The 12,797-nt window shown below is 36.7% G+C and overlaps 1 protein-coding gene and 1 pseudogene across 1 annotated transcript in view; both read right to left on the minus strand.

The window, feature by feature from the left end:
- KYNU (kynureninase) overlaps positions 1–12,797 on the minus strand; it is a 154,952-nt gene that overhangs the window by 114,918 nt on the left and 27,237 nt on the right. Inside the window, exon 4 of the mRNA XM_055127048.1 lies at positions 8,149–8,269. Within this exon, the coding sequence (XP_054983023.1) occupies positions 8,149–8,269 (121 nt within the window). The remainder of the gene's footprint in view (positions 1–8,148; positions 8,270–12,797) is intronic.
- LOC129401160 (U2 spliceosomal RNA) lies at positions 726–884 on the minus strand (annotated as a pseudogene).

The raw sequence follows: 12,797 nt of genomic DNA on the forward strand, positions 1-12,797 counted from the left end.
ACTTAATAGAGCAGCATAAATCATTTACTGCAAGTGGATTGTTGGTGAGAGAGCTACAAAACATAATATTTTCTCTAGAAATTAAACTTCAGAATATAAAATCTAATTAGAAAGTGTGAACATTAGTATTCAAAACCCTATTGAACTGAGTTTGTGAAGTTATAGAGGGCGTGCATGTGCAAATCAGCAAGCTGTAGGGAATCCTACATCCCTTTTATCTTCCAAGAGTATCAATGTTCTCTCAGCCTCCAGCATGAAAGGGGGGTAAGTTTAAAGTTCTGTAACGTTCTAAGGGTCATTCAGTTTGAATTCAGCAAAGTACAGATGAGTTTTGCATGAACACATTGATTATTGCGTGTGTGTGTTGTTTGGTTTTGGTTTTGGAACCACACCAGGCTATGCTTAGTCGGGGCTTACCCTGAGTCTGTGATCAGGGTTCAATCACTTCAGGGCTCAGGGAGCCACATAGTGGCACATGGGATCAAATCCCAATAACCAGTGTGCAAGGCAAGCTTCTTACCCACTGTACTGTCTCTCTTGCTCCATGATCTCACTTCTTCATCCGACCTCTCTTGTTTTCTGAACTACTCGATTGTTAAAATGACCTTTTTGTTTGAATGTCAACAAATGCTAATAAGATATTTCACTCCTCTGAAATAAGAACAGGCTTTAACTCTCTTACGAAATGAAATAATTCTACTTTTAAAAAGTCCCACTCTTTAAGTAAATAGAGGACAGAGTCCTTCTTAATACTATCATGTCCCCCTTCAATTTAAGTGAAAATTAGCCAATAGAGAAATTAAAAAAAAACTTTGTACTGTGTCATACCATGTGGCTCTTTATTCATACTACACTTGATCTTAGCCAAAAGGCCAAGAAATAATGTGTCTCTTTATTCATAATAAAAGGTGGCAAAATATTCCATATTAAAATTTCTCTCTTTGGTATAAAGATTATTAGGAGCTGAGGGTACTTAAAAATATCAAATCCATTATTAGACTGGCTCTTAAATTTTCTGTACAGTGACTGGAGTGATAGTATAGTGGATAAAGTAAGATGCTTGTCTTGTATGTAGCTGACCTGGGTTTAATCACTAGCAAACTATATGGCTCCTCACCACCCACCACCAGCCCTACAGTGATCCCTGAGTGAAGAGCCAGAGAAATCCCGGGTTACAGCTAGGCATGGCCCCAAAACAAGGAAAAAAATCCTTCCCATAAATAAGACTGATCCCCAAAAGGAACTCAGTTGCCACATATCCTCTCCCTGAAAGTTTAATCAGCCAAAAACAAGTCAGAGTTCATCATAGGAGAGTGAGCTTTAAGAACACATCCATGCAAACTTTGCCACAAACTATCATAGCTCACATGAAAAGCAGAATTAAAAAAAAAATGGAACTATTTTATAACAGACTCTGAGTTGCCATGGTGAAAAAAACTTCCTACTGTAGACTTGTTCTGGGTCAAAAGACCTTAGATCTGGAACAAACCGCAATTATTTCAGAAACTATTGTTTGAGATTCTAGCAAGAGAAAGGACATTTTGGTCACAAAGACTGATGATTGTGGACTTTTATCAAAGGATAGAATCAGCAACCAATTACGGTCCGGAATGATTAACACTAATTAACTCTTCTCCTTAGCCATTTATCCCATCTTTCTCTTTTCTTCCTACAATAACCTCAGCTCCTTGTTGAAACATATCTTTACACTTCTTTTAAACTGGACACACTGATTTGTAATTAATTATATATATTTTTGGTGGGGTGGGTTCTCAGGGCTGACTCTGTTCCATGCTCAGACATCACTCCTGGCAGTGTTTAGGAGACCATACGTAGTATCAGCAATTGAACTGGGGTCACTCATGAACCAGGAAAGAGCCTTAACTCCAATGAAATGCTAATAGTCTAGAATTGCAATCTTGGGAATCTCTAATAAGCACTTGATTATGTCACCCCAGATTGAAAAAAGATCTGATTGAAGCCAAATATAAGGAACTGTTTGGTGCTGAAGTAGATCTCTATCTTGGACAACACAAACTAATGAAGCATTAGAGCTGTGTGTCGTCTAGTGAGGAATGCTTATACAACACAGAAATCTGGACTAGTTTATGCTATGGCCCACTTTATGCAAGTCAGGTACTTAGTCAGAACAGCCCTACTTGGTGGAATATTTATTAGCCAGTTATTGTTTGAATTTAGTAACCAATAGACCGCAGGATATCAGATTTACTTTAATCTTCTTTCTTAAAGTGGACATGTCAGGGTATGGCTGAGGCATGACCCTTGAAAGGCCTCTTGACTTTCCCAGACAAAAGTGGCACAAAATGCTTCATATTCCTTAGTAATTTTCATGTTTATATTTCCATGTAGTCTTCTAGATATTCTTTCATACTACTTAAAAATCATTTACTGCCTTCCCAGGAAGAACTGTTTTTTTCTTGTGCATCCTCAAGAAACAATTTCCAAGGAGCACTATGGGAAGGCATGGGAGCTAAAAGTTTATGCAGACTAGACTTGTGCTGAGAGTAGATGTGTGAATGTCCACTGAGAGCATTCTATGTCATATTTTATGGGGTCTGAGCTTCCTGATGTCTCTAGCGTGTTGAGCCAGCCAGCCACTGGTCATTAAATCTTTTTCTAACCAAGAAACCCCCTCCCCACTGTAAAAATGCATTTGTCTTAACTTACTGGCCCATGCTTGCCTCATCCATCCCCTCTGGGGCTTAGATATTCCCTCCTGGTCTCACCCCTCCCACTCATGGCCGCCTGTCTCTCACCTTGGATGCTAGTACGTCTCTCCTCTCATTGTCTCTATTTAAGATAGTAAATGCATATGATTTAAAACCTCCCTGCTTTATTTACATTTATCCATTTTTTCTATGTTTTCATATACATATTAAAAATTAATAAAACAGACTGCCATTCCCTTGTTAACCTGTCTGTAGTGGATTCACTACACTGACCCAGTTATAAGGAAATCCTTTCTGCCCCCTACAATAGACTTTTATTGTAGAGAAAGAAACTCCTAAATTGAAGGAGGCTGCAGTCTGCAGGGGCACATCTCGCCCATGAACTTCACCAGTGCCCTTTCTGTACACACACTCCCATATAAAGTAGGTCACTGTCTGCACACCAGGCAGTTTTCTCCTGCTATGTAATGCAGTGGGCTATTTTCCACTTTAAATAATCTTACCTAAGATGTCACAGTTCTTGGAAGAGTGAGTCCCCATAAAGACAAAACTTTGGCAAGATTTTGCTCCTGGGGAAGAAGGGAATGGAGACTGGCTTTTACCTAACAGTTTTGTTAGTGGGTAATATTTTGGGTAATCCCAAAATATTGGAATTATATTTTAAGGTTGTGAATCTATTAATATGCAATGCTCTATTTATGACTGCTATATCGTTCCCTTTTAACTGACATTGAGCACTATGCATTTTAACACATTTTCTCTGTTAATAATCTGGGTCATTAGTAAATATTTAATGTAAATTGACCTAAAAAACAGTCCTTTAAACTGTTTTTTGTTTTTTTTTTTTGAAAGATTGTACAGATCATTGCCTTGCACATGGATAATTTTAGCTTGATCCCTGTCAAATCTCTGGGCACAGAAGGGTGTGACTCACTGACTTAGCTTCTTGTTACTGTGGGATACAATAACTTATTATTATACATATCATATAGATTTGTAGATATAAGAAAAGTTGAAGTTGAACGAAAAGTTGAATGTAAAGATAAAGTTTAATGTAAAGTTGAAGTTTTGTATTTTGAAATTATTTGTTTTATAATGCATATCGTCATCTTAAAAACAAGGTATTCTCCAAATAAAAGTCCTGTTAACTGATTTTGGAAATAAAATTCAGTTGAATAGGATGTTCTAAGATGATAGTCTTTTTTTAATCAATTTATTGGTTTAGATGTTGTTTTTTATTCTTACTGCTGCTCTGCTGTTGAGGGTAATACTTACACTCACCTAGCAGCATGCAATTGCTTTATTTTCACACCCTAAATCATTGGAAGTTTTAAAAAAAATATTTGGGTCCTAAAACATTTCTAAGTGTGCCTTGTTCTTGACTTTCCATTCACACAAATGACTGATGATGAAAGCATTATTGATCAAAATTAGTTATAAAATGCCAGAGCCCTATAGTTTATGATAAGAAAATATGATTAGGGGCTGGAGTAATAGCACAATGGGTAGGGCGTTTGCCTTGCACTCGGCCAACCCGAGTTCGAATTCCAGCATCCCATATGGTCCCCTGAGCACCACCAGGGAAAATTCTTGAGTGCATGAGTCAGGAGTGACCCCTGTGCATTGCCGGGTGTGACCCAAAAAGCAAAAAAAAAAAAAAAGAAAATATGATTAGTAGTATGTCTGAGACAACCTTTAAAGATAAGGCCATGAAGCGGCTGAGACATACTATAGGAATTTAAAGTTTGTCTTGCTTGTTGCTGACCCTGGTTAGTTCCCTGACTTCGAGTCCCCTGACTACCATTGCAAAGGCCCCTGGGCAGAGAGACAGAAATCAGAAATCGGTATCTTCCTACAGAAGGCAGTAGACTGCCCAATGTGCTCTCTCAAAGGAAAAGATAAGGTCATAAAAGAAAACAATCATATAGCCAACTGATGTTTTGGCCTGTCATGGAAGGGCAGACAGAGATTGGATATCCCAGTGCAATGGCATAAGAATTCATACATGCTAATTTTTACTGCAAAATTCAGATTATAAATAATGTTTTCTTATTGCACTATAGCAGTGTCATCCCATCAATCATCAATTTGCTCAAGTCGGCACCAGTAACAACTCCATTGTGAGACTTGTTGTTACTGTTTTTAGCATATTGAATACACCATGGGTAGCTTCCCAGGCTCTGCCATGCGAGCAGGATATTCTGGGTAGCTTGCCAAAGGATAGAGGAATCAAACTCGGGTCAATCACGTGCAAGGCAAATGCCCTACCAGCTGTGCTATCACTCAGGTCCATTTTCTTACTAAGAAACTAAAAGTAGCATTTCAATTTGCATTAGCGTATGCAGTTGCTATGTGGCTCTTTTTGACTCAGTCTCTTCCAAATCTTTTAGAGGTCAAGAAAGAGAAGTGCTGGTCTAAACTACATATCACCTACACACTGGGGCAGAGGGATGTAAGAGGTAAAGCGGAACAGATGAAATTTTCAGATGAAGTGTACTGCAGTAGTGGAAACTGGATCTAGAAGCCAGTAAAGGGAAAGGGAACCACAGATATCAATTTCACCAATGTGGCAAGAGGATGACTGTAAACTCAAAGATTGTAAATAAACAGTAGCTGAAGGAGAAACATTCAACTTAAACATTCCCGGGGGTCAAAGTTTTAATAGAACTGCTAGGGCATTTGTCTTGCACATGGCCAAACTGACCAACTAGGATTCCATCCTAAGAATCCCATATGGCCTTCCCCTGCCCTCCAGCACTGCCAGGAGTCATTTCTGAAAGCAGGGTCAGGAGTAACTCCTGAGCATCTCCTGGTGTGGCCCCATCACAACACAAAACATAAACACACCCTCACTCTTAGAGGAAAGACAAACTTTAGTATCGGTAGATACAAACTCAGTTTCCATCAATCTTTCTCTCTCAGGGTACTTCTAGCCAGGAAAAAATCCTCACCATCAGGATGGCAAAAGCTAACAGAACCTCTATATTTTCCTATTGTAGCTCTTTAACTTCCCTCCATTCATAAGTTGCTATATACACCCTTATCCAACTCTGTGCAATGAATCACTCTTTAAAGAGTGTGTGTCTGGGGCTGGAGCGATAGTACAACGGGTAGGGCGTTTGCCTTGCACATGGCCGACCTGGGTTCGATTCCCAGCATCCCAAATGGTAACCCGGAGCACCGCCATGGGTAATTCCTGAGTGCAGAGCCAGGAGTTACCCCTGTGCATCACCAGGTGTGACCCAAAAAGGACAAAAAATAAATAAATAAAATTAAGAGTGTGTGTCTGCATATTTGTGAAATGATTGATATTTTCCTTGCTAATATTTCTGTTGTTGAATAATTTGAATGACCCTCAACAAAAGCTGGTAGTCAATGTTTTCTCCAAATAATGTATCATCTGGAAAAGAGTAGAATAGGATTTTAAAGAGCAAAGAAATGATGAGAAGACACAATGTTGAAGATGAGGGGCAGGTAGGAGGCAAGGCAGTGAGGTCACACACCTACTGACCTTAGTCAGTAGGCTGTCCTTTATGTTGGCTGGACCACCACAATTTAAAGCAAGAAGACTAAATAGAACAGAAAAAACTACCTAATATGTTTCTTATAAGTCTTTTTAAAATTTAATTTACATTACTTGAAGTTTAAAATGCTCCATCTTTGTGATTCATCAGTCTAAGGAAAAGCAGGTAGGAGGATATAAGATTATGTAATTTTCTACCATTACAAGGTGACATGAAATTGAAAGGGAATAATAGAAGGGTAAGTGTGGTAAAAGTGGTAACTTGCTATAATATAAATTTAAATTTTTGAAAATAATCAACCTGTCCATTAAAAATGCAGAATAGACAGAAGGATTTGAAGTGGATATCAGGAGAGCACCTTTTTTTAATGTCTTGAGGATAAAAATATACTATCTTGCTGAACGAATATCCAAGAGACAAGGACATTCTCTAAAGTTCAAATTCATTCAATCTCATTTCTGCTCTCTTTTATATTAAGGCCCAAAATGAATATTAACCATTTTTATTAACTATGACCCTCATTTTTTAAACACTAAAACCCCTTAAGAAAAAAAATCCTTTTAAATGTGGTAGTATTTATATTTTAATCTATTCATGAAAGCTATGCACATAATGTTATGGACTCAAAATAAATGATGTAGATAAACATATCATTGTTATTCATTAAGTTGTAAAATTGTATCCCTAACCAATGGAAAAAGAACTGTGCTGTGTTTTTCTAAAACAGAGACTTAATTCATGCCATGACTGATCAATGACATCATGAATTAAGATGGAGAAAATATTCTGAGTCTCCATGAGAGTATCACTCAGAATTCTTGTCTAGTTTGAATTCATATTCTTGACATTTTTGTCCTCTTTCCTTCAGATCTTAGTTTCCCTCATATCTATTTGGAGTTTTCCCATAATCATATTTTTGTTTGTTTGGGGGCCACACCCTATAGTTTTAGGTGGTTACTCCTGTGTGTGGGATGATTACTTGTAGAATGTACACATGGTGCCTAAAGACCATGTGTACTATGGATTAAATCTGAGCCCCTTGCCTGCAGAATATGAAATGTAGTCCATCAATTTAACTCCATAAATACTTACAAATTTTAAAGATATTTTAATTTTTTTCAAATATAAAATATTGGAGCAAACATGTAGACAGTGTAAAATATTTTTAAAATAGTCTAGTTCCAACTTTAATAGTAATTACTGAAAAGGATGCAAATGGCAGGTTATTTTCTAAAAAGGGATTATAATTGATAGAATATATGAAACTTATAGTCCCTTCAAAACTGCCTACCCTAGACAATGACTATTAATCCAATGCAAATTCAAGGAGGGATAACCTGTGTGGTGAGATGTCCAGAGGATGTAGGAGAGAAAGAGAGCTTTCATAGCAGAGGAATAGAAGTAGAACAGAACAGAGACAAAAACGCATCTTCACTTATGATCCCCACATTGTCAAAATGAACCTTTCAATCTTCTTTGTAGAAGGAAATAAAACAATTCTACTCTATTAAACTTCTTGCCTCAACAATAACTTTTGTTCATTTTTACAATCAATGGAATAAAGTTTAATCAATACCTCATTATAAAATAAGCCCTACGTACTAACAATAGCCCTATGTACTAAATTTCTTTTAGTCAATAAGAAACAACATCACCATTATGTGATTGCATGTTCTAACTTGAGAAGACCTTGTATTTTTGAATAATTTTTAAAATTGCTTCTAGTCATGTCACTAATTTCATATAACTTTAAAGATCTTCAGTCATTTCATCCATAAAATGAAAGCACTGCATGATGTAATGTCAAAGTTCCCTCTCTTCCCATAAATTCTAGAACTCTGTTATACACCTTTCCAAATATTAAGACAAGCCATTGCAACTTTTTGAAATTCTTCTATGAAGTGTTGAGTGATAAGTTAAGAGATAATACTTACATTTTGGCCCACTTATCCAGTTCTTCTTCCAGATATGTTTTAACCTTTTTTGGTTGAAGACCAAGAGAATTTCCCAAGAAATAAATGGCGTTTTCATCCTTATTCACTAAAGATAAATCAACTGAAAGAGAAGAAAATATAAAAATGCTTTAATTCGATTAATAATTCTGCCAAGTGAAGTTGTTAGTCCAGTACACATAATTAGCATTAATAACTCAGATAAGGATAATAAATAATTTACATTTCTTTCAAGATTCACATAAGGTTGCCTGCAAAATCATTTCGTACATTAATATTTTAAAATTTAGTTTAATACAGAGAGATCCAAAGGTTGTAGTAAGAATATGAAAGGAACATCAGGAGGGGCTGGAGACAGTCCAGTGGGTCAGACACTTGCCTGGCATGTGGCTGCCCTACAGGGTCAATCCTGAGCACAAAGCCAAGAGTAAACCCTGAGCACAGCAGGTGCCCCACGCCCCCCTTTCCAGAGGGAAGAAGAACACCAAGAGTTCAAATCTGTCCCTGTGACAAAACCAGATTAGCTTTTGTGTATTCAGAGAGCTCCGGGGAAAGATAATGTGGAAGATACAACCTAACCCATATTCTTAAAGCCATTTGATGTTTTTTCCAACTTTAGAGAGGTCAGTGTCTCTTAAACATGTGATTCTAACTTCTGTCTTTTCACATTTCTCTAAGAAAATTTCTTTCAATAAAACTATTTAACTACATGAAAAAAATGAAATGAAAAGTAGTTTAATCCTATCAAGGCTTTTGTTGGAACCTCACACTTTGATGTGTTCCATGACAAAATGTTAATTAGCAACTGCTCCCGGTCTGAGATAGTCAATGGCAATAGTTTAAAACTGAAAACAGAATGCTTAGAGGCTATCAACTTATAGAGTTATAGTATTTCCAAAATTTTACCATATACATTCAGAACTCACTTGCATTAAAAAATTGATCCTTGAAAATTTCAACTGTCAGCAAAATAATATAAAATGTAACTAGTTTTGCCACAGGCTAATTAATATAAAAAATAAGTTCCTATTGCTGACATATCTGGTTATAGTTATATATTAAAATAACCACCAAAAATTAAAGACCCATTTACACAAATATTAACTCATAAGGCAGGGATAAGCTTAAAATGATGGAGCACAGGCTTTATACTATATATCATAGCCTCAGACTTTGTCCTGATACCAGAGGTTCCCCAAAGCACTGCCAAGCCAACCCCAAGTGTTTAGGAAGTAGTTCCCCAGCCTTGCTGAGAGGGCAACTGAAAAATCCAAAAAACAAGAGGATCATTTTTACTCACTTCATTCCCAAACTATTTATATAAATTCAAGGTCATAGATAGCTAGAGTGTTATGCTGACAGACAAGAGCTCAAGCTGATAAATGAGCATGAACAGGAGTCCTTCCATTGTATAGTCAAACATCTATGCGCACTCAGACTAGGATCTTTGACACATACCCACGGACCATGGAGGTTTAGGAAAAAAAAAGAAAGAGAGAGAATCCACCCAAATAGAACAAAAAAAAGGGGAGGGGGGGCTGGAGTGATAGCACAGTGGGTAGGGTTTTTGCCAGGGTTCAATTTCCAGCATCCCATATGGTCCCACGAGCACCTCCAGACGTAATTCCTGAGTGCATGATCCAGGACTAACTCCTGAATATTGCTGGATGTGACCCCCCCTCCCAAAAGAAAGAGAGAATCCAGAAAAAACCCACACAGACATGTGAAGAATTAGAAAATATCTACAGAAGCCATGAATTTTTTAGCTCTGATTTAATGTATGTATTTGAATACCTAGTTGAAATTTAAGTCATATAACAATAACTAAGAGCCTTGGGCTTTAAAATGAAATCATTACTTATTTTTCTCCAAGTCAACAAAAAACTTTTAAAGAATTCAATTTGGAAGTGTGAAAAATATTTACATCCCTTTTATTGGATTTGTCTTAAGAGTTGCCAATGAAAGAAGCTGACAAACCTATTTAAAAAAACCTATAAAATAAACTCATTAAATATTTTAAGTTTCTATTTGAAACGTAAAAATAATTTTCATGAATCAGCTTCCAATGACATTTCTGGTTCTCTGCCCCATTGTTTCATCTTATTCTTTTATTGCTGCTATTTCTGTAGGCAGGTATGGAGTTACCTTTTTCAGGAGGTTATTTTTAAAGTCTGTTCAGTATGAACAAAAAGCAGAACTATAAACTAGATGATTTGTCCTACCTTATTCCAGTCAAAAATATGGTTCTCCATTTCTTATCATTACATTTCTCTTACTTGACTGACATTTTAATTTAATGTCTCAGAGCACAACAAATGACATAATGTGGATAATTTATGTGCACTTTATACTGTAATAAAATAGGATTAACAATGCATATTCTGTAAAGACCCAAAGAAAGAACAAGGCCAGCTCTCACCAAATCAGGTCCAGTGGATCTGTATGGCATAAAAAACAATTAGGATTTCAAACTTAGGGAACTAAAATTTCTTTTTTACAAGGATAAAAAGCAAGTTTATAATTAAAAGCTGGTGTTTTTAACAGTGATGAACTACAATATATGTTTCTCAAAATATGGTACCTTGGCACATTAAATAGTTTAAGTGAGAGAATTCTAAAATCTGTATATGCAAGATTTTCTGACTTTCTCCTAAACTGGTGAAAAATATTCTTGAATATCTTTTCTATTATCTTTCTTTCCAATATACTGAGAGGAATTAGAACAAAACTTCTTGGGCCAAAAATCTTGTCATTAAGCTTCCTAACAAACTCCTAACCAAGCAATTTGTTAAAGAATAGGCATTCAGTTTATTGTAGTATAGTTTGGGAGAAAGAAGTTCCAAATCAAAATGTCAATAGTGTTTACTCCAGAATTGGCTCTTAGAGAAATTCTAGGATTCCTCACTTGACTCAATGTCCATCTTCATATTCATGAGTGTTCTCTTTGCATAAGTATATCCCAAATCTTCCTTTTACTGTGTCATTTGAGATTATAATCCAATCCAATGACCTTTAAAAAAATCTGCTTATATCTATAAAAGCCCCATCTCCAGTGAAGTTCACACTGGTACAGAGGAGAGAACTTCCCAGGTTCATTTCTATCAGACATAATTCAGCCCATAATGCCATCCTTAAAGATTCACTTGGTTTCAAATTCTTTAAGAACTCAAGAGTTTTAGATTTCTTAAAATAGGCACCACTGCAATTAGGTCTTCAGTCAGTTTTTGAGCAATTTGTCTGGAAGTCTCATTTCTTAACAAAGGTTGCAAAATGATTGCTAGAGAGCTTATAATTCTGGAAACTGACTTGATTGCTTGTGAGCAACATTTCAATGAGTCAAAAATGTCTCACTCTAATCCTTTGTGTAGAGTGGTTTACAGCGAGACATTTTATTTTAAGTTCCAAGAGTAACCCAGGAATCAAAAGAAATCAGATTTTCGGCATCATTTTGACTCAAAGCTTCTCCTTATCCTCAGCTTGGGCCTGAATTACATTCAGAAAATTATAGTTTGTAATCGAGATATATGTATATAGTAGATTATTTATTTATTTGTTGTTCCTCACAAATGCTACTTCTAATTCTTTTAAGGAGTAAAGAAAAAAAAACTTAATTAGGCTTTCTTTTTTTTCCCCTTATGTTCATAACTCTTTTTCTTATGAGTTTTTTTATAAGTATTATGGAAACCCCTATTTAATAAAGACCTTTAGACCCCTATGATCTATAGTGATTAATATGTTCTTTGAAGTCCTTGATTCTATCCACTACCCCTTCCCCCCACTTCTTACTGTATATTTACAGATTGTTACTTCTGAATTTGTTATATGACCTACCAAGTAGCCTGCTTAGAGAAGGCCCTTGGGACTAAAACTTTTGCAAGTTTTTCTGAGTTCACTTAGCTCAACAGAAATATACCCCCTTTATATACTGATACAGAGTACTAATAAAGCTGCTTCAAATTATAAAATGTGACTGTATTAAAGTATTAGAATATCACGAATCACGAATCATGAAATCCCGTTAATTGTCGATTTCTTGAGCATCCTCCATAACCTCTCCATCCGTCCTTTCCTTGAGATCTTAGAAGTCTCTCTCAATTTGGCTCTCCCAAAGATGTCACACTGGAGGCTCTTTCAGGGTCAGGGGAATGAGATCCAGCTTGTTACTGGATTTAGCATATGAATACATTATGGGAAACTTGCAAGGCTCTCCCATGTGGGCAGGAAACTCAGAAATTTGCCAGTTTCTCCCACAGGGAGAAGTAGGCTACAAGAAACTTTCTCTTGTAGAAAATGTACTTTCTCTTACAACCGCTTCTGGGAGCTTGCTTTTAAGTCTCTGGATGTTGGTCGTTAATGAGATTACACACACCTGGGTTCCCCGGCCGGAACCTTCATGCGTGAGGCCTGTCCGAACATGTGGAAAGGGGCCTCGAGCATGGCTGTAGCTAGGTTCTGGTGGTCTTTGGCCGCCGGGAGCTCTGCTCGGGGTGGGGAGGGAAGCTGGAGCCCATCCCTTCTGAGGGATCGGGCTGTCTACACCGGGGAAGACAGCCAGGCATGTGGGCAAGTGACTCTCTTTCACATATATATTTATTTATATATCTTTCACATATATATTTATTTGTATTTAA

This window comes from Sorex araneus, chromosome 1 (assembly GCF_027595985.1).
Source record: "Sorex araneus isolate mSorAra2 chromosome 1, mSorAra2.pri, whole genome shotgun sequence".
Lineage (NCBI taxonomy): Eukaryota > Metazoa > Chordata > Mammalia > Eulipotyphla > Soricidae > Sorex > Sorex araneus.